General features: G+C 43.5%; 1 protein-coding gene across 2 annotated transcripts; it reads right to left on the reverse strand.

The window, feature by feature from the left end:
• Nucleotides 1-25,488, reverse strand: grk5l (G protein-coupled receptor kinase 5 like). Of its 2 annotated transcripts, none has more exons than XR_003932527.1 (16): nt 24,976-25,488; nt 11,215-11,310; nt 10,996-11,108; nt 5,659-5,736; nt 5,310-5,407; nt 5,025-5,117; nt 4,063-4,126; nt 3,829-3,969; nt 3,565-3,755; nt 3,445-3,482; nt 3,203-3,292; nt 2,916-3,124; nt 2,648-2,785; nt 2,278-2,419; nt 2,007-2,138; nt 1-1,913 (listed from the first exon to the last, which is right to left on the reverse strand). XR_003932527.1 is itself a non-coding variant. In XM_030104082.1 (16 exons), the coding sequence occupies exons 1-16, from the start codon at nt 25,025-25,027 to the stop codon at nt 1,830-1,832; spliced, it is 1,755 nt and encodes a 584-aa protein (XP_029959942.1). In that variant the 5' UTR covers nt 25,028-25,488; the 3' UTR covers nt 1-1,829. The 2 variants fall into 2 exon arrangements, 1 of the variants encoding a protein (XP_029959942.1); XM_030104082.1 differs by having other exon boundaries at nt 2,282-2,419.
• Nucleotides 25,489-27,286: the final 1,798 nt, after the last annotated feature.

The raw sequence follows: 27,286 nt of genomic DNA on the forward strand, positions 1-27,286 counted from the left end.
TGGGAGATCATGCTAACAAGGAGGCACTTTAGTCTGATTCAATTTTTTTTTTTTTTTTTTAATGTCAAGTATGTAGATTAAGAAAAAACAGGCTCGTGTGAGATCAGTAGGAATGATCAGAATTACTGCATGGACCAGCTTTCATTATCTCGTATAGGGATAATACCACATTCTTAGAACAATCAGAAGAGACGGGGCTCTCCTCTTGTGATTGGCTGTGCTGCTGTGAGAAGGCCACTTCTTTGTGTGGTGCTTGCAGGGTCCTCTGGGTCCGTCCCCTCATGCTCTGCTCTCCCATGGATGCACTGGACTGGTTAAAGGAAATCACACCTTTCATAGCTGTCGACACCCCGTGTCTTTGATTATGCTTGGACACAAAACAAGAGGAAGACCCTTTAGATTTGTGAGGCATTTTGAAGAGCATGTTAAGGGTAAGTGTAACGGGGCAAACTACAGAAATCAATCTGTACATTAGACAACAACGGTGAGGCAGCAATATCTCAGAGGGAAAAAGGCAAAGGGAGAACAAGAACACTTTAGTTTTGGATGTAGAAAACAAGCGGCATGTGACAATATCAGTACAATAATGTGCCTTAATGATCAGAGGTAAACCATTTTCATTTGGTAACAAAACAGCATGACATTATTTTAAATTGTGCAACTTGTAAGTCAGGCTGAGTGCATGTGTTCCTCTCCACTCTGTGGGACTTTGCAGAAAACTGAACCAAAAAAAAAAAAAAAAAAAAAAAAAAAGGATTTCTGTACAGCTTATAATTAGATTTCAAAATTCCACATAATGTTCAAATATAAAGTGAGACTGTAAACTGAGGGAGACGTGTGTGTTTGTGTGTATACGATGGTAACATCAGTGGAATGAGGTATGCAGAAGCAAAAGGGATACAGCTGTCCATACTTACACTTGTCCATGCAATGAAAACACGACACAATTCTCACAACTCCGAGTCTGTGCGTCTATCTGATTCTGTATGTACTGTATGTATGTGGGCTTTAAGCGGTATGATATGTTTGCAGGCTCATATTTAGAGAAAATGTAGAAAACGGATCACACATTCTGACCCTCCTGTGGTTCTAAATGACAGCTAAAAACCTAAAAAAAAAAAAAAAAAAAAAATCCTCCAATAACTCAACATGACAACAGTATCACAAAACTAAACTGTAATCTTTGGCCTGAGTGTACGCAAGGCAATGTACATTATGTGTTGAGGTTGTTGAGGTGATGTCTTCTGAATGTTTAGGAGTGATCTGAGGTATGGGAGGTGAAATATATGGACAAAGAATAAGTTAAGATGATTTGTGCAGATGGTACCACTTGGAGAGAGGGGGCAGACAGATGGAGAGTTACTGGTACAAGATACAGGCCAGAAAGACTGAAAATGAAAAAGAAAATTATTTTTTTTCTGGAAAAACAAACAAACAAAAAAAGTAAATTCACCAAGACCCCAGCTTCTATTCCCTGTGGTGGTCTTTATTATACAGTGGATCCCCTGAATATTAGCTTGGTTACTATCCTTTTTCGGTATTCATCAACATCAGTGGCTCTGCTCTATAGTCCAACAATCCTGAGGGTAAGTAAAGTTTGTCTCAATATTTCCAAACATCTCTGCAACACTGACCATCCAACTACAAATGCCCAGGGTGTCAGGGTCTGGCCGTCCCCCCTCCCTCCCCACGGGCTGACCATTTAGGCTTTTAGACAGACTGTCTCCGGCTGCTGCTCAGGCCCCAGCTGTGGACCAATCAGCAGCGGGGAAGCCCCTCAGCACTCCTTCCCTTTGTGTGTATGTGGCTCCCGCACAGTCCCGGTGCCACTAGGGGGCAGAGTTGGACATAGAGTCCACAGAGTTTACGCTGGAAGACTGCACACGGCTGTTGGAAATAGACACCTCTGGGTGCTGCGGGGAGACGAAGAGAGCAGAGAGATTCGTGTGAGGCGATTTGAACGAGCGCGAGTATGGCTCTGCGAGCGTGTCGGCGCCGTCGCTCACGTGTCTCCTGAAGATCCTGTCCAGCAGGCTGCGTCTAGGGGGCTCGGGCGGCTGATTCCAGTCCAGGTCCGGGGGTCTCGTCCCTTGAGGCCCAAACACATTCAAATCTCTGAAACACTCAGTTTCTATCATCTGGGGCGGAAAGGAAAAAGAAAAAAAACAATTGGGATATGTAAGATGAGGGGTTGAAGGGAGTTACAAATGATGGTGAACTTGACTTCCAGCCGTTACGCTCTGCTCGGTGTGAAAACGTCGTAAAAAGTGCACACACTTGCCTCATTCTGCCATGGGATGGAAACGCTGCCTGTAGCGAATTTGGAGTAGAAATCGTTGTCCGTTTGGTCCAAATTTACCCCCTTGACTGTGGAGAACTGCTCAATGTCCAGAACATCCTTACAGTACACCGCCCGAGGCTGGGAGAGGGCAAAACCAGAGACAAGTTTATCTTACTAGATAATTTAGCTTTTTTACAGATTACCACTGTTCTTAAAGGGAATTTTTCCCCTGTGGTAGCTGCTTTCGATTATTTTTATTGGAGCAATGATTAAATTAACTCACACTGATAACGGCAAGATTAGCAGCATTTCTTCACAAGCTGCCAGCAGTGAGACTGATTTAAACATGCAGCGTGTTCCACTCACATCAGGCACAAAGGGAGGGTCCACTATTCCAGCCTCCATCCTCTTGAAGTTGATGTTTTTGAAAAACGAGTGGGCCTTGATGCCTGCTGCTCCATCCGCCTTGCACCCCAGCCTTTGCTTCGGGTCTTTGGTGAGCAGCTGGGCGAGAAGAAGCAGAGATGAATCATTCAATTATTCATCATTCATTTGCCTCCCTCCCTCCCTCCCTCGCTCGCTCCCTCCCTCCACGCAAAAAAAAAAAAAAAAAAAAGTTTCTATGGAAGATTACCATTCTACAGATGGCCTTGGCGTCCTCTGTAAACTTGTCGTTGTACTCCTCCTCTTCCTCCTGCACCCTCCTCTCCACTTCCTCCCGTTTCACTCGCTCTTTGCGGGCGCGGAAGGGCGATCGGCCCGCGGTCATCTCGTACACCAGGCAGCCCAGCCCCCACCAATCTGGGCTCATGCCGTATTTCTCATTGTTTATCACCTCCGGAGCTGGAGATGAAGGAAACAAGTGGTTAGAATTTCAGCTGAAAATCTGCCGTCTGAGATGCTGACTGCAGTGTGTCTTACCCATGTAGCCGACTGTTCCAACCCGGCCTCTGATCAGCTCTCCGTCAGGCACTTTGATGGCCAGCCCCAGGTCAGAAATACGGATGTGTCCTGCAGCACAACGGCAGAGAGGTTTAGCCTAAGACATGATTATGTTCCCTTCAAAGATCTATGAAGATGATTATGCACCACTGGTGTATGGTAACAAACTAAATGCTTTGCTTTGCAAGAAATATCTGAAAACTGATCTGTTGAAAACTCACCATTGTCATCTAATAGGATATTCTCTGGTTTCAAATCCCTGCAAATAACACAACATGTGAGCTCAAGGCAATGTCACACAGCGCGACACTTCAAACACACGTTGACATCAACAATGTTACCTGTAGACTATAGATTCCCTGTGTAAATGCTCAAGTCCACATCCAATTTGTGCTGCGTAGAACTGGACCCTGTCTTTGTCGAACCCCGGAGTGCCCATGTTATAGATGTGGAACTTCAAGTCGCCGCCGTTCATGATGGTCAGCACCAGACACAGAGCGTCTTTGGTCTCGTATGCATACGCTAAACTCACCTACAGGGAAACGGCGTTAAAACTTGGGAGAACTGCAGATGTGTGCACAAAACACACTTGGACATCCACTTACAACAAATCTACTGTTGACTTTCTCTAAAATCTGCTTCTCGTTGAGAGCCATGGACTCTCCTTTCCTCTTCTTGATTCTCTTCTTCTCCAGCTTCTTGCAGGCGTACATCTTCCCTGTGGCTCTGACCTGACAGGCGCACACCTGAGGAGAAGATTGACGTTTTGTCACGATGACTACGTTTACATGGCAAGGGTCGTCATCATCATCATCTGCGCTTATCGTCACATCACTTACCTCCCCGAATCCTCCTTTTCCCAGGACTCGGTACTGCCTAAATGTGTCTTTAGTGATTGGTTGCCTGACAGAACACAGACACAAAATCCATTAATACATATTTATTGATTAAGACAGAGATATTATCTACACCACTCGATGCCATTTTGATTCTGTTTCCTGTCCAGAGGGAAGGGCCTCCTGGACATAATTCCACTTTCCAGACACGGGCCCAATTAAGGCCGATCTGAAAGCTCGCTCTTTATGTCTAACTGCTTTTGATAGGCACTTTGCATAAAATATTTTCCTGTCTGGAGTCGTCCCACTACTTTAAGATGTTAGTCTACTCATGTAGACAGCAAACTATTCTCCTCCTTAAACTTCAGACGTGCCAATTAATTTATGCGATCTTAATGCCTTTGCACCTTTTGAAAGCCTGAATCATCTAAACTGGTTTCTTAAGTTTGATACAAAAAAAAAAAAAATCACTTGCAATAATGTATGCTATGGATGTGTAACCTAGGAATCTACAGCAGGAGTGTTATGTTGTAATCTAAAATTTTAATAAAATCTTTCCAGCACTTTGTTCAATCACTGCCCGAAGAATGAAAGCAGCTATGAAGGCAAAGAGAAGGTTTCAATCAATACTCACAAGGTATACCTAATGCTGTAGCTGGCGACTGTATAACATAAAACAGAATATGATCCAGTCTAAGGGCTACAGGAGGAGTAGCGGTGTGAGCTGGGCCTTTCTCTGTGGAGTGTGTGTGTTCTCCCAGTGTGTGTGCATGGGTATTTTTCCATTTCATCCCTTAGTCCAAAAGCCTTGAATTTGAAGCTAATAAGTGTGCTCAAACTGCCCGTAAGTGTGAATGATTGTGTTTGTCCGTCTGTCCTTCATTGGTTTTTGTTGTAAGTCGAGCTCATAAAACACTTATAACTGTGCAAAATGGTGCAAACACACAAAAAAAAACCCAACTCACCACTCCAGCATCTTCCACTGCAGAAAGCGGTCGAAGTACATGCTGTTCTGGTAGTCTGCGAACGGAGCTCCGCTCAGGTAGTCGTGGACAGCCCTGCTCCGACAAACAAGTCGTCACACTCACAGCCGAGAAGTACGACGAAAACGCAGCAGGTGAGTCAGCGAGCGAGTGATGGGATGAGCGGGGGAGGGAGTCAGTGGGCAACTGAGTGAGCGAGTGAACGAGCTCGTGGGTGAGCAAGTGAATGAATGAATGAATGAATGAATGAAGGAAGAAGAGACTCACTTGCGGCAGTTGCTGAAGATTTCCTTACATGGACTGAGCTCCAGATTCTCTCTGCACTGGTCTGCAAAAACCTCAGCTATGTCCACACGCTGAGGCGACTACATCAACACATATAAACAGACACACACACACACACACAAAAATAATACATCACTTTTTATTACACGAAGAACCATTACTTTGTTATTGTTGTACATGTGACTTACTGCACCCTTAAAAGTAGCTTTGCAAGCTTTAATTAGGCAGTAACTCAACATCAACGTCTGATTTAAGCATGAAAAGGTTAGTAGTTTTTACTTCAACTGTGCAGTGAAGAAAGCACAGAAGGAAGAGAAGTAAAGAAACGCACTTGTTTCGAAAGAAAGTTCTTGAGGATCTGGTCGCCTCTGCTTTTTCTTTTTTCATCAGGCGTCACCTCATAGTCTTCCTGTAAAAGAAACAATGCGGTGTCATTAACAACATCATATCCTTTCATCCACAGAGCTTCAAGAGCGGTATTATCACATCAAAAGAAACCGCCACGTGTAAAGATTTACGGTATCCCACCCCTCTTTTGTAGCATGATTCAAAATAATAAAGATACTGGTTGAGAAGTGATTTACAACGTAACCGGTTCAAATGTGAAACATTAATGATTGACGTCTGGGTCCTGTGGCGGTAAAATGTTTCTGTGTGTGTACCAAACTTCTCTTCCTTGTATGGAAAAGATTTATTAACACTTACCAGGGATCATTTAGCAAACTGTTGTAAAAACCCTTTATTAGCGGCTTACAAGCAAAACCAAAAGATTTGCTTCTTTTCTCGACAGAATTTTACTCTACTGTTACACATTTTATTGTATAGTAAGTGCAAAGTCTATCCAGCTCCTTTCGGCATAAATTATAGCCATCATTTCCTTTTCGTGACGCACGCCAGCCACAACTCTCGCAACGCCTCAACTCTGTCAGACACATTTGAGCATCCAGACGACAGCAGGAGGGTCTGTGCAGATTCTGCAGACTTGGGCTGATGATGAAATTGATGTCTCTCCATCTGTGTAAAAAGCTCGCAGTCTGCCGCTCGGGGAATAAATTCTGCTGAAAATATCTGTCATTGCATGACTGCCAACTGTCATTGCCTTTGGGGGGGAAAAAAAAGCCAAATTTGAGGAGAATCTTTATAGCAGGCAGGTTGAACTTTCTTTACCAGAACAATAAAACATTCATAAAGGCTGCAATGTCACATCTGTCATCATACCGTCACTGATCATGCCTCGATCATGGACGGAATTTGTGAAACCACTGGAGGCATCAAACACAACTCAAGTTTTCAGTCTCATCGTGTCAAAATCCTGTATATTTGCTATGAACAGCCCTGTGAAATATTTACTTTCTGAGGCCCTCGACTAGAACGCGTCGCTCCCAAGCCCCATGAATCTGGGTGGATTATTGCTTTATGGGGTGTGATGTTATGCTTCATTTTTGAAGAGTGATCACCATGGCTTTAAAGGTACAGATGCTGTTTTTGAAAGTTTAAATAAATGACTGAAACTGGGTCATTTCAATGGAATGTCTGTATATTCTTATTAATGAAATATACAAACATACACATCTAAAAAGGAGGCTAAACTTGAGGTTCTTTAAATGTTGTTGGCTTTATGAATAATTATGAGATGGGGAGGAATTTCTTTATCACAACTGTGGATAACTTAGGATAGAGACGCATCTGTATGAAGTGTTTTACACTTTAATTTGTGGTACATTAATTTCCCCACTAAACATACAACTCTAATGAAGGTGTGGGTGAAAATGCCACAACTAAAACACCAGAAAGGCTTTTTAAACAGAGTCCAGGAAGTAGTAATGTGGCCCAGACAGAGGGTCTGCCTCAGCAGAGAGGAGGCTGAGTGGGGGTGAAGGAGGAGACAAAAAAAAACATCAGATCTACATCCTCCCTGTAGGAATCCTGTTAAATAATGTGTGCAAATGTACTGAAACAAAAAATACTGTTTAGAAGGCGAAATATCTTTTTTCGGTTCATTCACTTTTCATCTTGTTCACTGAAATAAAAACACTTGGACTCAGGGTGGAAAGGCAGATGTCCAAGCGGTGCAGGAACCAGATGTTTTGCATCTCTTGGAACAACTGGCATCAGTTTCCTGTGGAAATGGAATGTCTGTGAACATGCACTCTGAGCGTCTTGAGATGTATATACTACATTTTAAACAAATAATCTTCAATTCGTTGATGAATATTCAAATCTAATACTGTCTAACTGTGGTAAAAGGAAAACTTCACATCTTTGTCAAACTTAATAAAAATTACTTGATTTTCTGTTTCAGTCAAACGACAGAAACGCTGCTGTTTTAGCGCTGAAGTGTCCGTGCGACTCTTTGTGTCATTCTCACAAGGTCACATGCTGCCTTTGCCTCCAGGTATGAACATGTGTGGTGGAGAAAAAGAGTTTGACCATCGCACACTGGAGGTGCCGGACATCTCCAGGAGGCGACAACGTGAAAATGACGCGTTTTGCGGCCAGAGCTTTATCCTGAAACTCCTGTAGAGCAAAGAAGCAACATGGCGACCGAGCCGCACGCTGGCGCCGCTCTATCACTGAGCTTTTTCCAACATGGTCATGCGTTGCCTGGCAACCCCACAGTAAACACGGTGGGATTCCTTGAGGTCCTGGAGTGTCACAGCGTGTCACACCAGCGTCACCAGCTTTCCACTACAAAACACACATGCACACACACACACTCACATATATGCCGAGCACATACACACATAACCCCCTGGAGCTTAAGTTGAAACTGGGTGCAAAAAAGCCACGGCGTCACTCCGAGACCAGATCGAAGCCAAAAAGAAGGCCGGCGCTGAATACACACACAAAGTAAAAGATGAAGGAGTGTGAGTGAAAGACAGCGAGGGCGATCGGAAGAAGAGAGAGAGTCGCAATGGGTGCCAAGTGTTGATTAACTCGGGCTTTGTTATCAGAGGTTCCAGAGAAATTACACACACACACACACACACACACACACACACACACACACACACACACACACACACACACACACACACACACACACACACACACACACACACACACAGTGAACGAGCTGTCTGACTCCCACCCTTTGCCGGCGGGGGGTCAGCCAAGGGGGAAAGAACACGCCCCTTTAGCCTTTTGGAGGCAGAAACACACACACACACACACACACACACACACAGAGACACACACACCTTCTCATGATGTAAGAGGAATCGCTGGAACCCCCTGAGCGAATTCCTTCCTCTGCTGCGCACAACACACTCCTTCTTCTTCCGTAACTGTTGGCTTCATGTTTTCCCATGGATTAGACACTTCTGTTACTTTAGCTTAATAAGATGCATGTACACACAAAAAAAAAACAGCATCCCCAGGATGGTCAAATAAATGAATAAATACAATCTATTAATTTAAGTGTTTGCCCTCTGACTGCTAACAAACTGTATTGAGAGTTTTCTGAATTTGTTAATGGTCAGCCCCAAAGATAAAAATAAAGTTGTTTGGAAGATGGAAGGCTGGATGAAAAAGTATCAACATTAAATTGCAATACAAAAATATAATACTTAAGTAAATCTATGCTTTAGTTATGAGAATTCAAAGCATTTCTGTTGAGGCAAAAAAATAGCAGCCAACTCCTCAATATTATCCGTAATCAAAGATTTATTTCTGCTATTTCATTCGTATTTCCAGTCCACCTTCAATAACTTCTCTTGAGTGGATTATCTTTCCTGTGTGAAACTGCACCGCAAATTTAAAACGAAGAGCCGCTTCGGTTGGGTTTTATTTCACAATCTTGAAAAAAAAAAAAAAAAAGAATGATTTTCAAACTGCTTCCCCATTTTAAAATAGAGGAAGTATGACAAAAACATGCTTAAGCAACACACACTAAAGTTAAAATATTATAAAGTTAGAAGGTTAGAGGAGTAGACTTGACATACAGAGGTCGCAGATTCAAATCTAACGTGTAACCACTGTGGCTGCCTGAGCATGACCCTTGACCCCCATCAGCTCCCCGGAGTGCCATAATGTGGCTGTACCGTCTACATCCGAGAAACATAACTGATCAATACAGGATAAAAAGGAACTTCCCAAAACTGAATCCTAAGTGTCATTAGTTTAATTTCAGTAACAATGTACCGGTATTTGTGCTCTGCTGCTTCAACAATTCCACATATTTTCCACTGACTACTGTTTTCCTCATTTTCTGAAATATATGAAGACTCAATACATAAAATAACAGTCTAGCAAGCATTGGAACTGCAAGAACTCGCATGTATTTATCACCTTAAAAAACGGAGTGTAGAATTCCCAACAATGAGCACGGCCGCAGCGCACGTCACACGGGCTGCGGAATTGGCGGTTTCCCCCTTGCTGAGGGTGTTGGTCACTTTTAGGGCTGGGTGGTTTAAAAGGAGGCCAGGAAGGGGTGGGGGTGGGGGGGTGGCGGGGTGTTGGGATTGGAAGGGGTGGTGTGGGAAACAATGCTGTCCTTTCTGTCCCGTCACATGGCCACAAAGATATTCTGGGCATAGATAGATAAAGACTTAAATGTGTCATGTGGGAGGTATTTCGTCTAGACGCAGAGAAGGGAAGAGCGAAGGGGTGGAGGGCCGAGGCAACAAGCGGGGTGGACGTGGGGATCTGGCCGGTTGAATAATCGCTACTCAGTTTAATTGTCTCCTCTGCCTGCAGTGACCCAGTACTGCTGTATTTGTAGGCAACTATGTAATCAAAGTGAGTACTCGACGCAAAGTGTGGCCGGTGTGTGTTGCGACCTACGGTTAGCCTTTATTCATTATTATTTTACACTTTTTTTCATTAAAATCCAAATGTTTTCTTTATTTAGGACACTACTTGGACCATTAATTTGTTACACATTTTCAAATTACATGCTTGCATTAATTGTCACTTTAATGCCATTGCTCTTTGCTGCATTATTTCTTCCACGGCCTGCTTTGCTGCTGTAATAATGCGATGCATTTTGTGAGCTGTAGCATGAGGTAATGCTAACTAAAACTCTGCATTAACACTTAAGTTGGCTTTTTCCATTGTTGACACATTTGTTTTGAACCAAGAGTCTCATTCTAAAAAGGATTCAAATGTGCTTACGGTGAATGAATTAATAAATAATGCTTAAAAAATAGAACTAGACCAGGAGAAAGTGAAGATTTATAAAAAAAAAAAAAAAAAAAACCTTTGGGGAAAGTTGGCTCACGGTGTGTGTATGTGTGTGTATTTACTGCTGTTGGGGGAACTAAAATCTCTTTGCACACTCACTTTATGAGAAGAGAAAGCAAGTCCTCGAATGGAAGACATGAGTCTCGTCTACACCGACTGCAGGATCGGTTTTCAATAACGGGTCAGACTGGTGGGGTGTGTAATAGACACACGGCCCAATTAGAGACTGAAAATGTCAATTCAATCAGGAACACATGCGCTCTGCTTTGGGACTCTGTGATGTTGCTTGTTGTAATCAGACAGAAAATAGTGACCTCCTCACTGGACCTTTACAGATTAGTAATAGAAGAGTAGCAGTGACGGTAAATTCAGTCGATGTATGCAAATAAGTCAGTAAGTTAATGTGATGTTCAGACGAAGCCATGCAAAGAGAACCTGTCTGTCTGGCTGCGTGTGTGAGGTGCATGTGTGTGTGGGTGTGTACCATTGCGTCCAGTAGCTGGATGCATCGTTGCAGTTTAGGTTTGGTCTCACAGTAAATACGGAAAAGGAGCCGTCCGATAGGCTGTTTCTCACAGATGTTGACATAGTCCTTCTCTGCAGAGAAAAAAACAAAAAAAAACAAACACTCAAATTTAAAACACAAAGCTCGAAGGTACCATGAATAGACAAATACATGAGGAGAGTGCACAAACACACACACCGATGCTGTTTCCCAGTTCAGTACACTGGCTTATGTGGGGAAAACGAAGGATCTCCTTCCATTTTTTGCTCCGTCCTTTCCTCTTTCCTCCTCCACCTGCAGCCACAAAACAAAAGAAGAAGAAGAAGAGGTGAAAATGTTTTAATGAAAGAACTTCATAAAGGTGTCAAAGTTTGTCTTCATCACTGAGGAGAATGGAGGGTTAATGGCTAAAAGCAGTGGGGCTGGGGGGTTGTGTGTGTGGGCTCTCCCCTGAATGAAATCATAGTCTCAGTGTGTATATATAATTCATAGATTATGTCTCACTTCCTCCGTAAATCTCTCCTCACTCCGCTGACTTTCTTCCTCACTTAGTGGCGTTTCAGAAAGTGGAGCAGTGTGTGTGTGTGTGTGTGTTTTCGTGTGTTTGTATCCACACAGACAGAAAGCCTATTCTGACCGTTTCAGTTCCCATCAGAACCAGAAGGACTTTGCCAGACTGGATTCCACAGCACTGAATAATCATGCATCAGCTTCCCGCTCACCATCTCCAATAAAAAAAAAAAACTTTGCAGAATTACATACGCATTATGACTTTATTAGAATTATTATGTACTTATATCAAAATTGTGGTCAAATCGATGATTTAGCCTCTCTTCTGCTGATAATTATTAGGCATTAAACAGCCTGTTTTTCTGCGGTTTTCCCCGCTGACACCATGCTGAGGCCTACGTCATATTTTCAGCTATTAGTTAATACGTTCTGACGACTCTGATGAACTGACAGGGATTTCCTATCCCTGCTCTGTGCGGTGGAAATTCGCTGCAACCGGCGAGCCCACTGTGAGAAGCAGCAAACCGGAGAAGCAATGACAAGCAGACATCTTTAAGTAATAACCCAGGAATGCGAGAGGCACGACGTCATGCTGGAGACGGAGTAAAAAGCTTTTGCAGTTTCCCATCATTCCTACAGATTCCCTGCCTCATCTGTTCCTCTGCTGCTGTCGGAGACGCATCTGTTCAGGCAAACACACAATGCAAACTTGCGTAATATTGTACAACACTTCTCACTTGAAGCCAAGAACTTTAAATTAGAGTCAACAAAGTAACTGTTAAGGTCACAGATTGAGTTAGCGTGGTTTTAGACCGAAAGGCAGGCTTCATTTTATCAAGTTATGGCGAAGCTACCGCATAGAAATTAAATAAAAAAGTTTTAGCAGTGTGTCAGATTCCCTGTGTGTAACATTAACTCATGAAAGACTATAAAACAAGACAAGAAAAAAAGAAAGTACTAAGCACAACAGCACCCGATTAGACATTAGATTCATACTTTTGTTTGACACTGTGATAAAAAAAAGTCGAATAAATTCTTAAATTACAAAACTTTACATACTTTCCCGTGTCTAACAAGTTTTGTCCTGAAAGAATAGAAAGTTTTGGAAGCTTGTCGGGCTCCTTATTATCCCTCAGGTAGTTTGCTGTATGTTTTTAAACTAAGCCGCGACACGTGACCAGAGCTCAAACACACAGAATGGAAGTCCTATCACCATGGGCAAACACCAAGCATGAATGTATTAATAACTCAAGTCAGACTATCCTCGAAGAGAATCATTAACTCACAGCACCTGCTCCTCATCAACATTACTGTAGACCAAACAAGCTATAAACAGGCACACTTCCTTATTGAAACACCAGTTGTTCTGTGGAAACAGTTAATATGCAGTTGTGCTCTCCAGCAAGACTTGGGCCCGCTCTGCTGTGTGGTCCAATATTTTAATCTCTTTTAATAAAAACATGGTGACTGCCAAAAAGCTCAAACGGCGCAGCGAGCGGAGAAGGTCATCCCCCACGGGGGCCGCCGAGCTAAAAATGAACGCACCCGTGCTACCGTGAGGCGTCCGTGGATCGACGCGTCCGCGAAATGGCACCGATTTCCTGTGAAGGGTCAAACCCATGTCAGATAATTGTACCAAACGTCGGCGCTCCACCCAGGCATTCAACTTCCACACAATGCTGAGATACTCCTCTTAGTTCCTCTCGTTTCCTTTGCTCCTATTTTCAGTCCTCTTTTCCACTTCTCTACTTCTTTTGTTTTATTCTCTCCTTTCATTCCACCCCGTTTTTCCTGGAATCCCTTTCTGCTCGTTGCAGTGATTTTGCTTTGGTCAGACTCCTGAAGATTTTCTGTAGCCATCAGCTCTACCTTGCGGTAAGTTGCCGTTCAACTTCTTCAGGTTAAATAAGGTCATGAGTTCACGGCTCAGACAGAAAGCACATGAATAAACAGCAGCCGTTCCCTTCTCATTAAAAAAATAAACAGATAATAAAAGGTAGCATGGGCCGTCTCAAGTGTGTGACAGAGAGGTTCAAATGTCTACACATCCTTCTTTTATTAAGCAGAAGTACAGAAACCTGGTAGAAGAACACATTTTAAACTACAGGCAGAGTGTACAAAAGTGAAAAAACGGTCTTTAAAGAACATTAATTGTTGAAGTTTCAGTTAAAATACAATGAATAGGAAATGTTCTCACGAGATTAGTATTTTATCAGGATAAATTTACGACATATCTGGATTTATTTGTTGCCCACGGATCACCTACATTCAAACTGGATCAACTATTTGATAGGCAAATGGTGTGTGTGCCAGGACTTCAGTTTTTTGCATGAGTTTTATCAAAAGCATATGAATCGCTGGCTCTGCTTCATTTACTGTTTAGTTTAAAAGGCATTTGTTAAAACTTTTTCTTGTCTGATCTACTTTTCAAGTGGTTTTAATCACCATGCAGGTAAAATAGTTTTTATGCATTCCTGCATTATTAAGTAAAGAAAAGAGGGAAACCTGACACCTGCTTAAAATCTCTTAAATAAATAAAAGAAAAGAGGCTCAAGGCTTTTAAAACTTTCTTTTTTCTGCATTCTTATTCTTTTATCTCATGACGCACATTTGCTTCAGAGCTGCTTTCAGGGATCTGGACCGAGAAAATGAAAATCACCGAGGGAGATAATCGATCAATGAAGATGGCGTTTCAGCTCAGGCAGCTCATTTTGTTCACTGTAGCATATTCATTTCAGCAAATACAACTGCCAGGCACTCACTTCCCTGCATCTTTGTCAGCATATTTTATTTGTCCAGATATTCCAGGAAGGTTTCGTGCAGACACCAGCGAGCACTCCCAACCACTTCTTCAGACATGCAAATACTCTGCACTGGTAATCTGTCCTCGCCTTGACTGCTGATCCCTCAGTAACTTTGGTCTGTGCGTCCCAGGCCTAAAAAACAAAGCACTTTTAATGAATTCAAAGTAGTCGATGGTGCTGTGTTACACGTTGCGTTCTTCACTTTCACATGTGCCCTGAGCAGCAACCGAGCTCTTGCTTAGCAGAAGTGGGTTATTAAAAGTCAGGCTGTGCTCATAAATGTCATTCATAAAACCCTGTTCTCAGCCCTTTGTTTCATTTCTTCCCCCACAGAGCAGCTCTCGCTTTCAGATGGCCTGTCACTTACACACGAGCTGAAATATGCACTGCTCGGTGGATTCGCTGCACACAGGAACTTGTCCGTCTAATTCGTTCCATGTGGGCAGCGCGGTCGCCACCCTTTATTTATGTTTCTGCTCTGACATCATGAAGTCTTGTCAAGTGAAGCAAAAATAAGGTCAGAGAGGCAACGACATCCGTCTGGCGCTGCACCAGGGGGTTACCGGCATCCCAAACATTTGTGTGTGTGCACAGCGTTTCGACTGTGACCTCTCTCTAGTAATGTCCTCATGCTCAATTTAACCAACTCGGGCAGTCCTGCAGGCCCCATCAATCCACACATTCAAAAACGTCCCGGCTTAACTGGGAGGTTATATTCATAAAGTGTTGACACACAAAAAAATCCTCGCCATTAAACTGCCGGTAGCTCACACACTCGGTCTCCGAGATCGGAGAAAAAAAAAAAAAAAACTCTCCGCTTACGTCGCCACTCTGAGCTTTAGGTTAGGTCTCCTGAGGACGGCCTGTCAAACCACATCCTGACAGATACGATATGCATCTGCCGTATAGCTACTGTATGCAGGAACATCTGCAGCAGAGTGAGACGTGAGAGCAGAGGCTGGAGAGTGAATCGCTGCGAGTACGAGCCGTTTTCTACACCCACACTGAGCGAAAGACACTGGTAGATTTCTGTGAATCTTCACACTCGTCCCTCACCTATCAAACTCGTACTTATTCTCATTTCATCTTTTACGTCAGATCCGTTAAATGTTGCCGATGGCCAGCTCGGTGCAACACGCTGAGGTCAGGCCGCAACCAGACATGACACAAAGGTCTGTGTTTTGTGTTTCTTCCCTCTCCCTCACAATGACCAATGGTGCAATACCTGAGAATGCATTTGCATGTGGGCTGCAGGCAAAGGCTAGTGTTTTTGTGTATGCAAAATGCGAGTGATAAACAAAATAAGCAGCCTTTCACGGAACGAAAAATATGCGCTGGTGCACGAGCTCGTCGTCCTCCTACTTCTCAGGGCCCTGCAGAGTGATTCTCAGATGGTTTTTTTTTCATTTGTCAGAGCAAACATCTTGATCAGTTATGACGCAGTGCTACATATCCATCTGTTAGAAAGACCGAAGATCAGCTGAATTAAAATAAATCACACCTTTTCAGGCTGCTCTTTTTGTGGGTTGCACAGCATGTTGTGTGTGAATAGTGTGAAGCTACAGTAGTGACAGGGAAATAGAGTTAATGGAAAGACTGCATATTTGGTAAAAATCGACAATTAAAGGTAAAATAAAATACCCTGAAATTTAAAGTGTGCAAAACACAAGCAATATAAAAACATATTTCTGAAGCATATATCTTTTTGATGAACATTCTATGGACATATACTTAATTTCTGCTTTCTCAACATCAGAATAACCAAAAGACTGCATGTGCAAGATTGTTACAGTAAAGTCAGAAAATTTCCAAGTTGAAAGAGAATCTTGGAAAAATCAATCCCAATTTCCACTCATTAACTTTTAATTAACTTTCCTTACAGCCGACAATGAGTGATCACGACCAGAATGAACATTTGAAAGTTCCTGCTGGCTCTGCGACTTGAGCGAAAATTAAAACGAGATACAGAATAATCTTGAGCAAATCAGGACTAGATGATGGGGTTATTGAGGCCTCTACATGTCTGTGTGTGTATCACTATGTTACACTCACACACACAGAAAAAAAATTAATCAACTCTTTGAAAAATTAAGTTTTGATGTTTGTTTTTGGATGAATGCAGAGACGGACTTCATGGTGTTTTGTTTGTGGTGTTTATCGGTCGACCCTGAAATTCCATAATCCTGACAAACGGTATGTTGGTACCTGTTCTCTCTGAGGCATCATTATGACTTCAATAAGACGATCACATTGCTGTGGAATTATCCCGCAGTAGTCACACTCTGCGTGTGTGTGTGTGTGTGTGTGTGTGTGTGTGTGTGTGTGTGTGTGAGAGAGTGTGTGTCTCACAGGAAGCTGCGGGGGGAAACGTTGCCCAGACCTGAGCAGAAGGGGAGGACTATAGCAGGAAGACCCTCTTTGTTGGCCTGTTCCACCATGATGTCATGTCGGTCCCGCTGTCCAGCCTCCTTTTTCACCGTCGCCGAACAGCGCTGTGCCTCCACGTATTTCTCATTAATGCAATAATAACACGGACGATCCAGCTGGAACATCTGCGAACCTGCTCAAAGGCAAACGTTGGTGACGTACGGCTTTTACCCGGCAACACTTGACTATTCTTCTGCCTGCCGTGGGGGTCACATGTTAAACCACTTATTGAGGGGTCATAAACTCAAAATCAGCCGTAGACAATAAAAGTTTGATCTTATCAGCTGTATTGATGTTGGCACACAGCTGTGTGTCCTGATTAATGAGTATACTGCACCGACGACAACAACCGAATCCTGCCTGACCTTAACAATGAAGCTGCGTTTACTGCGAAAGCAAGGCGCTCACGTGCTTTAAGACGGCGATAATCTCAATATAGCGTTTAGCCCACAGATACACTGTATATCTGTACAAAGCTTCAAGAAGAAAACACACCACAGGGACATTTTCCCCATATCTATATGTCCTTGTAAACATTAGCGCTATAAATAGTGAGCAGCTCAAGGGCAGCAGCAGCAGCGGCGCTCTAACACAAACCGAGGTGGTCAAACCGGTCCGTGACCTCGGAGCTGGTGAGCGGCGACAGTTGTCACAAGAGTAACTGTGTCCCCGAGAGGGGGGACGTGCTCATGAGTGAGCCGCGGCGAGCAGGAAGAGCCTCGGTGTGAAAACCTGCACACAAAGGACAGAAATCTCCCAAAAGCAGCAGAAGGCAGGGGAACACATCCTGTCTGGGAACAGTCAGGTGCCACAGGTTTCCTGTGCTTTAAATACAAAAAGAAAAAAGAAAAAAAAAAAATGGAATTTGAAACGGGGAAAACATCAAACAGACTGAAATTATATAACCCACTGGGCCGTGGGATCAAAGGACCACACACAACGCGGGGCACGCTGGGTAATACATGCTGTTTGCTCATCCATAAAGATCCAGGAGGACAGAGCATAGTCCACATGAAGCTCGCCGCAACAGGACGCTCCTACGCTCCGACGGGCCACTCCGCTGTTTGCTCGCCTTCATAAATGTTTTGATAGAGTGAACACTACCGCCATGGATTTCTCCACTCGTCCACAAAGGAGGTTTTTTTTTTTTTCTTTTCTAATTTTGTCCAGGGTGAAAGTTTGCACTTGCATCACAAATGAACCAACACAGAATAAAAAAAAAAAGACCCAGCTTATCAACCTGATGGAGCACATGGCGTATTGGTAATATATGTAGAGAGAGTGTATTTTAAAACATGTGCACAAATAAGCAGCAAAAAAATAAATAAAAAAAATAAAAAATGGTTCCTGGAAATAAGGTTGAAGTGATTATGTTGCCCTTCTCACTCTATCGCTGTCCTCTCTAGTTGTTCTCAGTTTCCTTTTTGTGTGTGCGAGTGCGTGCGTGCACACGCGCACGTGCTTCATGAAGATATTTGTTCCTCGTCTTGCTGCTGTGTTGACATTCCATGTTCCTTTGTCTTCGCTGCAGCAACATCCCTCAAAAGAAAGAAAGAAAAAAAAAAAAAGTGCCTGGGATACTTTCTCCTGGACTTGACTGAAACGACACAATGAAATGAAAGCTACTGTTTCAGTTTTTCCCCTGTTTATCATCCTCCCCGGAAAAATGCGGCATTAGTTAGCAGCATTTTTGTTTGTTTTTTTGGAAGTCTATTGAATGCCAGAGCGTGGCCCAGTCCCATTGGAGACGGTGGATGGAAACACTGTTTAGGAGAGACTCCTAATCCGTGGCTGGTCTTTCACTGAAAATCTGGGTCAAAATGGTGAATTCCTCTGGTCCTGCAGAGCCTTCCTTGCTCTTTTAGCGAGATAGCCACTGAAAAGGTCTAAATTTTTACTTACTTATTTAGAGACTGGAAAAACCTGGATCTGGTTTACTTTAAATTGCAGCCAAGTCTTAAAACAATTTCCAAGTTGTATTAAAAGGAGCGAGTTCGTCCTACATAAAGGAGAAATGGAAACATGAAGGTCATTTGAAATGTCGATGGAGGAGCGGGAGACCTTAAATGCCAAGCAATGGAATTCTACTAACTCCCTGTCATGGAGAGAATGTGACTGGAAGAACATGGTTCGGTTCTTTGTAACACCTGCACAAAACCACCGAGAGGGACCGACGGCCTGCTGGAGAGGGTGTGGGACGCAGAGAGCGAACCACTATCACGGGTTTTTGGGATTGTCCAGGGATGGAAAACTATTGGACGTCAATCAGAGACGGTACTGAACAAGTTTTAAAATTCAAGATTAATCTATGTTTTCAAGTCAAGTTTTCACCTGGACACATTCCCTTTCACTTACCGAGAAAGAAACTAAAGTCTTCCATGCTATGCACTGTCTAACCTTGGAAGTGTGTGTGTGTGTGTGTGTGTGTGTGTGTGTGTGTGTGTGTGTGTCCATCCAGTCTGGCGCGTCTCTCCCCACGCAGCAAGACACATTAGAGAGGAAGGTCCAAAAGTTATCGTATTGATTATACGATTAATGCACATCAAATATTCAGCGTATGTTCCATTAAAGAGATACGCCAGCTGTGCAGAAGACAGGAAACACATCCAGACACAATGCAGTGCTGCGTAAGTGGTCACCTATACGCCCGACAATGGGGGGAAAGATACTATCAGCTGGGCTTCTCCCTCCAATAACAAGCTGTTAGATTTGGCTTTTTCATTTTTTTCTACATCCACTTCTCCCCCTAAGTCCACCTTGACTACTTCTACTTTAGATAATTGTCTCCGATATTTCCCAGAATTCCACTCGACAGCCCCCAGAGAACAGGCGTGAACTTGTTGCATCCAGCTGAGTTACGTATACTGTATGTGTGGGTAGCGGCAGCAATAACAATAGAGATAGTAGGAGCCAGAGAGCTGAATTTTTCCACTCAAGAAAAAATGAGTCACACTCCTACTCAAAACACACAGTGAGCCTTATGGTGTGTTGTCGATGGGTATCTCTACTACTTCGTTGCTTTGCATCTCTGTGTGTAACTGAAGGAAAGATGATGAGAAGCCTGGGATTAAAGAAAAAAAATTATGCTGGTTCACTGTTTTTAATTGCAGGTGATTCACTACACCGTTATCTTTGATAGTTTGGTTGAAAAAAAAAAGCATTTGAAAGCATCTGGACACCCAAAATACTGTATAGTTTGCACTATACACGACTGTCCAATATTATATGATTAACTGATAAAATGAAACAAAGTAAAACCCTGAGAAAGAATTAAACTGATGATTTCTCACATCTCTTTATCCTATCGGGTTCATAGATTTGTGTACCAAATTTCAAGGAAATTCATGCAATAGTTGAAATACTTCCGTCTGAACAACATGGCTACAAACAGAAACATTGTTTTTCAGTCTCTGGCTTTATATGCGAAGTATTAACCGTGACTGCCAAACGATGCGGTGGCTGGAGGTTTGTTTGAGGCCGAGTGCTGCAGAGGCATGCATCCAGGAGAAGGAAATCTTAAAGAAACGTTTTTTTTTTTTTTGCCTTGACAATCAAAGTGTACCATTTTTTGAGAGGAGGGATATTATAAGAATAGGCCGTGAACAGTCCTGCAGCTATTGGCACTAAACTTTCAGCGCAGGTTGACTTTCCTGTCAGAAGAATCCGGCGAGGAAACGGCACTCTGCTCTCCCTCCAGAGTATTTTACTCTCCCCTCCATTAAGGCTCTCTACCCAATAAAAGTTGACAGCATTATTCCACGGATCTGTCCTTTCAGAGGGGTCCTGTGGGAGGAGCACTCCGGGCCTGTGTTTTCTGCTTTGTATGCCACAACAGAGACAAAGAGTCTACTGTATCTTGTTTATACTCACATTATCATTAGCCGGCAGGTGGATGGGACAACAAAAATCAATGCTGCGTGTTTGAAAGTTCAGCGTGCCGGCTCATTTCACTAAACTTCTGTTTGTGGTAATGACTACAGTTATTTCGGCTTGCTCCGACTTGCAGTGTGACTCTGACCCTCCCCTCCCTCCCTCCGCAGGGGTAAGAAGCCACTCATGCATGTTCAGAGCACAACACAAATCCGTTTGAAAGACAAATACCTCAATGCCTCGCTGTTATCTCATGCATACCTCCTCGGAGAGACTAATCAGTCTGTGATGTTTGGCCTTATCAATGTGCGATGGGGCAGAACATGATAGAACTGGCAAAAGAAACCAGTTACAGTTTGTTGCCATCTGAATTTGAACATCTGCAGTTTGGAGAACCTCAAATATTTGGCTCCAAGCATTTCCATTTAATGATTCTGCAAGGTTTTTGTTTACCTTTGTGTTCTTACACTCCTGCTTTTGCACAAAAAGGCAGCCGACAGTATTAAATACTGTATGATTACTGGTCTAGTGATGCCTAAAATAAGCAAAATTCTGGCAAATGATTCATTTCCGTTCTTGACTTATCTTCCAGCGAAGTGTCGAAAAGTGAAAAATACAGATCCTTGTGTCTCTTCCATGTTTGTATTAGTTCTATCAAACAGGCTCTACTGTATAAATCACTTCCACAAGTTTGGATTTGTAGTGATCTTTAATAGATTTTTTTTTTTTTTTCCTCCTGACTTATGTAACTGTAACATCCCAAAACACAGCGGCCCAAATGAGAAAGCCCACAGGCAGCAGCATGGAATTCAGTCTAGTCGCCCAAACTAAATACCCCGGCTCTTCCACCGCAATTCAAGAACGGCATCTGGATGCAGCAATGCAGTTTTTCCCTCTTACACTCATTCAGTTCGACAGCCGATGACGTTCACTTGCCTGGCTTGGAATCTACGACGGCTGCCAGCAGGAGTTGTGAATGGGAACACACGCACACACTCACACACACACACACACACACACACACACACATGCTGATGTTGCTCGCGTCACAGTGGCTAAGTTCAGGTTACATTTAAACAAAGGAATTCATCCCCACACCCCTCAGAACAGACACATAAATCTGGAGTATACCCTGCTACGTTAATCCCCCTCACTCTCCCCGGCTCTGCGTCGGCTGCTGCCACGGCCAGTCGTAAACGTCTCGGCCCAAGCACCTCCGTTTCTTTCTGATCTGCTGCAACCTCCAGTTTCCTCACACAGACATCAGAGCCTTTCAGATCAGCACATCAGCATTTCCTGCCGCTTCGACAGGGAAAAACGTGCAAACGGGGCTGCGGCTGTCAGACGATACTCGGACGGCCGCGCTGGAGATCGGTTTGTTTCATTTTACCGCATACTCATCATCCATAAAGTATCTTCCGCAGAGACCGGAGAGCAGCTCCACAGGAAGATGGAGCTCGGATGGCAGTAGCCCACTCAGTTTGTTATGTAACAATCAATTTGATTAAATGGCTTATGGGCTGCATCTAACTGATAGTGCATAATACCATTTTGCTTTATGTAAGACAGCAGTCACTTAACGAGATGGTTCAATTTGGTCAGAGGTGTTTTTCGTCCCCTCTATGGAAATCAGAATGACTTAGATTTTCCAGCTCCGCGCTCGACTCAGAGGGACCACATTGATCGTAAATCCTCTTTGATCCGAAAGTTTTCACCAAGGTCCAGCTGGTTTTAATCTCAAGGTAATCTCGAGGCCCTTGTAATCAATGACGAGCGCGAGCAGGATTTTGGCAGTAAAGCCCAGACCGGCACTGTCGGAGCAGTCACTGCTGACACAGAGGAGCCAAAGAGCCGAATGAGGTTGGCACAACGCCCGCTCTGCCCCGCTTAGCCTGGCGATGTCAATGTTGTGTTTTTGTTTTTTCTTTTAATTTCTGTGTGGTGCTGCCACTCTCGCCGTTTTACCGATTCTGCGAGGTGTGAGAACGCCGACATAAACAAGTGAAAGACTGCGGAGCAAAGCGGGGCCTTCCTGTTGTGCGTCGCTGGGAGCGTTTGGACGGAGGATGCTTGCCTCTCAGTTCGGCTCTTGCTGGAGATGCACTAGCATAAACAAACAGGAATAAACACTCTTTATTTGCTCCTTTCGCATTCTTCCTCTGTGGCAACTATGTGACCTAAAAATGAGCCTGTGATCCGTGCAAACCGTACTCTGCCATACATACAAGTGAGAACAGCTCAACCTTTGGCACCGGGCCCTGTAATACAACCCCTCTAATGATTCAGGCAGTTAAAAGATACAAGCAATAACACACTCACGGCAACCTGTGACAAGATTCAGTGTGTCCAATGCAACAAATATTCACTGTTAAATCAGTTTCACATGGCTGCATTTACAGGGGCATGGATAAAGCTGCTGAGAAAGTCGTGCTTCAGCTATTAACTCAAAGAACCATCTCATCCCATAATTGTAAAAGGCCCTTTTTTTTTTTTTTCCTCTCCCACACACAGTCAGGGCAGGGAATGGATGAGCACCAATGGAGCAGCTGGGACAAGCAAGATCTGTCATGGGTCATTAACTGCTCTTATTAATTCATGAAGCTTGATTCGCTCGAGCCATTCGTGCTCCGCTCCAGCAAAACAAACGTCCAGTCTGACCCACGGCCTCCGTCACAAGGGGGTTTTGACAGCATGTCAGCCTTGTGGTTAAATATATACCCCCATTATTTCTCAATAAACATTCTCATTCTTACGCTGGATTAGTGCTTTTTCCACATCGTGTCATCTTTGTGCTACACAATAGATGAAAGGAGCAGACCAAAGTTCTGTCATGCATCGGCTTGAAACGTTTCGGAGAGCGTTCCCACGTGAAACCAAGCACTGCCTGCCACCAAACTTGTGAATGCACTTGTGAGAACGAGGGCAAGCTCACCACACCACAAAACTGAGTACAGTCATATTCAGAGCACCGCCGATAAACAACGACCAGACTTATTCAGCGTGTGAGTACTGATGACACAGGTTTACTCACTTGTCAGAGAACTTTTTAAAGAAAAGAAAAACAGAAAACCACACTGTTCTCAGGGTGCAGGCCGCACGGTCAAGCAGTGTTCAGCAGGCTCATCTTATGGCAAGAGACACCCTGCTTCAAGTGTGAGGTGGCCTTGAGGACACGCGGAAATTGTACATGTGGTTGTTTCCTACAGATGCTCCAGTTTCCTCCCACAGTGTAAAAACATGCATTTGAGGCGAATTACAGACTGTAAATTCCCATGTTGGTGTGAATGTGAGTATGTGTTTTACTGTCTGTGTCTGTGTGTTTGCCACAAGATTGACTGGTGACCTGTCCGAAGAGGAATATGGCTTTTCCCACTTTCAAGGATTTGCCCCAGTTCCCTACGTTATAGAGGATGAAAAATCAAATCCGTACGATTCAACTTGTTCGCAGTTTTTAAGTCTTATGAAAAGCCTAAGCATATCTAGCTTGAGTTATGCTTCAATTACCGTAATATGCAGGACGATACCAGATTCAAAAACTGAAATATAGGCGTCTTCATAACCCCAACCCTAACCCACAGGTCACCACTGATGTGAAACAATCACGGAGTCATAATGTTTACCTTCAGGCCTTCCTGCTGCCCTCAGTCCGACCCTGCATTTCACAAAAGGAGCTATTGATGACACTATATGCTTTCGTATTTCAGACTATTGCCAAACTGCATAGGGCCTTCTCAGTTACTGTTCTGCACTGATAACAAGACTCTCTCTCTTTCTGTGTGTGTGAATGTGTGTGTGTGTGTGTCTTTGCAGGCCCTTTACACAGATTTCAACACCAGGCGCGTCATCAGATCACCGTTGAAATGCCAGCCAGCCTACACTCATTTATTCCCTCTGCAGAAATGAGTTATTCCCAGCCTCGGTGTGTGCTTCAGCATGCATAATGTTGCGAAAGAGCGCTTTCATTTGCACAGACAGCGAAAGCGGATGTGGGAGGCAGACCCCCCTCCCCTCCCCTCCCCTCCTCTTCCTCCCTCCCCACCCTCGCCTACATATGTGGGAAAAAAAAACGCATACAATCTGCCACCGACGGGCGAACATAAAATAAATCGGTGAAGCGGATCGAAGGTTGTCGGATGCGGCGTTTCGCGGGTGTGTGTGTAAAAAAAAAAAAAAAAAAAAAAGGCGACGCACGGCTCTCCACTGTTGCATCTGTGGGGTTTACCTGCTGTTCTGAGCCGTGCGGTCCGCAGGCTGCCGTCATCATTACGTTTATTCCCACCTTTTCTGCATAAGTGAGCGCAAAATGTGACACAGCCTAATGATACATGCTTCCCATATGTCAACTCACCCTCTCTCGCTTTCAGCAGTACAGTGTTGGCTACAATGTTCTCCAGCTCCATCAAAGAAAAAGAAAATCCTAAATGCAGATGGTTTTCGGTGCACAAGCGTCTGCAGCAAAAATCAGCGTCCTTCCTCTCCTGAAGCTGCGTTTATTCTCTTCTCTCCTCGTCGTCGGCGGCCGAGAAAAATTCACTCATATCAAAGTCGTAAAGGATAAAACAGGATGTCATAGATTTGCTTGCAGTGTAAACCGGGCATGGTTCTTGTTATTAGCTGGAAGTGCGGCGCTGCATTTCTACTCCAATCCCCCCGAAACCATTCCATGCGTAAATTGTATGCAAAATCTCTCAGAGGCAGAAAAAAAAAACAACAAACAAAAAACAAAACAAAAAAAACAAATTGGGAGATCTCCGCTGAATGCAAGCCTGTTCCTTCCAACGATACACCAGGAGAGCAGCGGCTTTACCTTACAACAGCAGGGGTTGGCTGAGTGCACCAGAGAGGACATCGGCGCGCCCCCCTCCCCCTGCCGGTGCGTAATCAAAATAGGCTGGGCCTCCGAGGCGGCGCTGCGTCAAGCCACAAGCACCGACTCCCGCTAAAGTTCACCAAAGCGATCCTCAAAAATAAAAGCTGACAGTCAGACACACTGGTTTTCTTCCCGTCGCGGCCCAAAACACGTTGCACTCCTTTATCAAATGTTGAGACAGAAAAGATTCTTTACGCACGAGTAAAGCGACCTAGAAAGCTCTGTTGGTTTATCAATCAGACTTCAATGTGCACTTTTTAGATGATCAATGACTTATTGAAATATTAGAACATTGAGAAAAGTCCTCTAGTACTTTCAAATCCTGAGATAAAGCCACAAATGTCCTCTTTTACTCTCTCACTCGGTGTGTTGGAGCAGGAACCACCATAACAGTAATCCTCCATGAGTTCAAGGATCATGCAGCTGTAATCTACCCACCCTTAGTTTGAAATCAAGTAGTTTGGTTTTGCTGTGGCCATTTCTCTACTCCAGGGAATATAAGATTAGCATATAATATTTTCATTATTGGCAGTTGTAGTTTCTTTTAACTGTGGTTATTGTCACCAACACAGGTTAAAGTTTAGTGGTTTGCGTAGAGGAGAATCCAAGCCGATGTCAACTCTGCACAGAAAGCCCCCAAAGCTTAAACTCAAACAGGATATTCTCACTGTAAGGCTGGAGTGTTCAGATCCATCCCACCATGTCATCCTACTTTAAATACACATTAAACTTGTAACATGGTAGTAAGTTTCCTAGAAAGAAAGAAGCTTTCATCGAGCATCAGGCCTCTGTCTGATTTCATGGAGGTTTCATTAGAGCAACTCATTGGCTAAAAACCTTTATATTCAGAATGATAAAATGTGGCGCAGAAATGGAGCAGGTCGCCCTCTAGTGGCCGAGTAGAGCTGCAGGTCACTGTCACATTTATTATTCCAAATGAAGTTTACTATTGTGCTTTTCACTTCTTGGTCAGTGTTGAACCTTGAGGTGAAGCAGGACATTTGAATCCATGTAGGTTTCAGAGACATCCGCAGTATTTTCATAAAGCAACGAGGAAATGTTATGATTTCTGGTTATAGATCAGTAGAGATTTTTCTTCTCATCCATTGATGCTAATTGCTGCAGATCCAGGTATGGAAGTATTTTATGAACAAACAGTTCCTATACTGCAGATTTCAGAAGACTAAAACATTTTGTTTCCTGTTTTCATGTCCTTGATCACTTTCTCGAAGTTTTGCATCCGATTGCTGGCAGCTGTACTGATGGCAGCCAGAGGGAATTCTTACTGTACAACCTACACATTAGTTTTCAAAAAGCAATAAATTATTATAATTTAAACAGGTTATCAGTTGGAGTTACTTATGGTTAAAAAAATGACTTATGGTCATTGAAATCGGGGAAGTTACCATGATTTTCATGAAAGAGGTCAGCGGCAGGCCGTTTCACTGTATCCGTTCAAACAATTAAACAAGCTTATAATTGACTGATGAAGGCAGATAGGATCAATTTCTCCGGACTCCCTCCCATGTCTGTAAACAGGACATGAGGCTGTCTGATGTAGTGATACGCCGCCCTCCTCAATCCAATTACCTGAGTGAATGATGCCCTTTGCTCTCAGATGATACAATAAACTCATGTCTAAAGTCGGATTACAACACGCGAGGTGGTTTTACTGTACAGGAGGGTCCACAGCTAACCCAACAGATTCACCTTTTAATTAAAATATGAGCATGACATAGCAAAATAGTGAAACGCCACATATTCTCCAACAATGAAAAACTAAATTCTT

This window comes from Salarias fasciatus, chromosome 12, assembly GCF_902148845.1.
Source record: "Salarias fasciatus chromosome 12, fSalaFa1.1, whole genome shotgun sequence".
In the NCBI taxonomy this organism is placed as follows: domain Eukaryota; kingdom Metazoa; phylum Chordata; class Actinopteri; order Blenniiformes; family Blenniidae; genus Salarias; species Salarias fasciatus.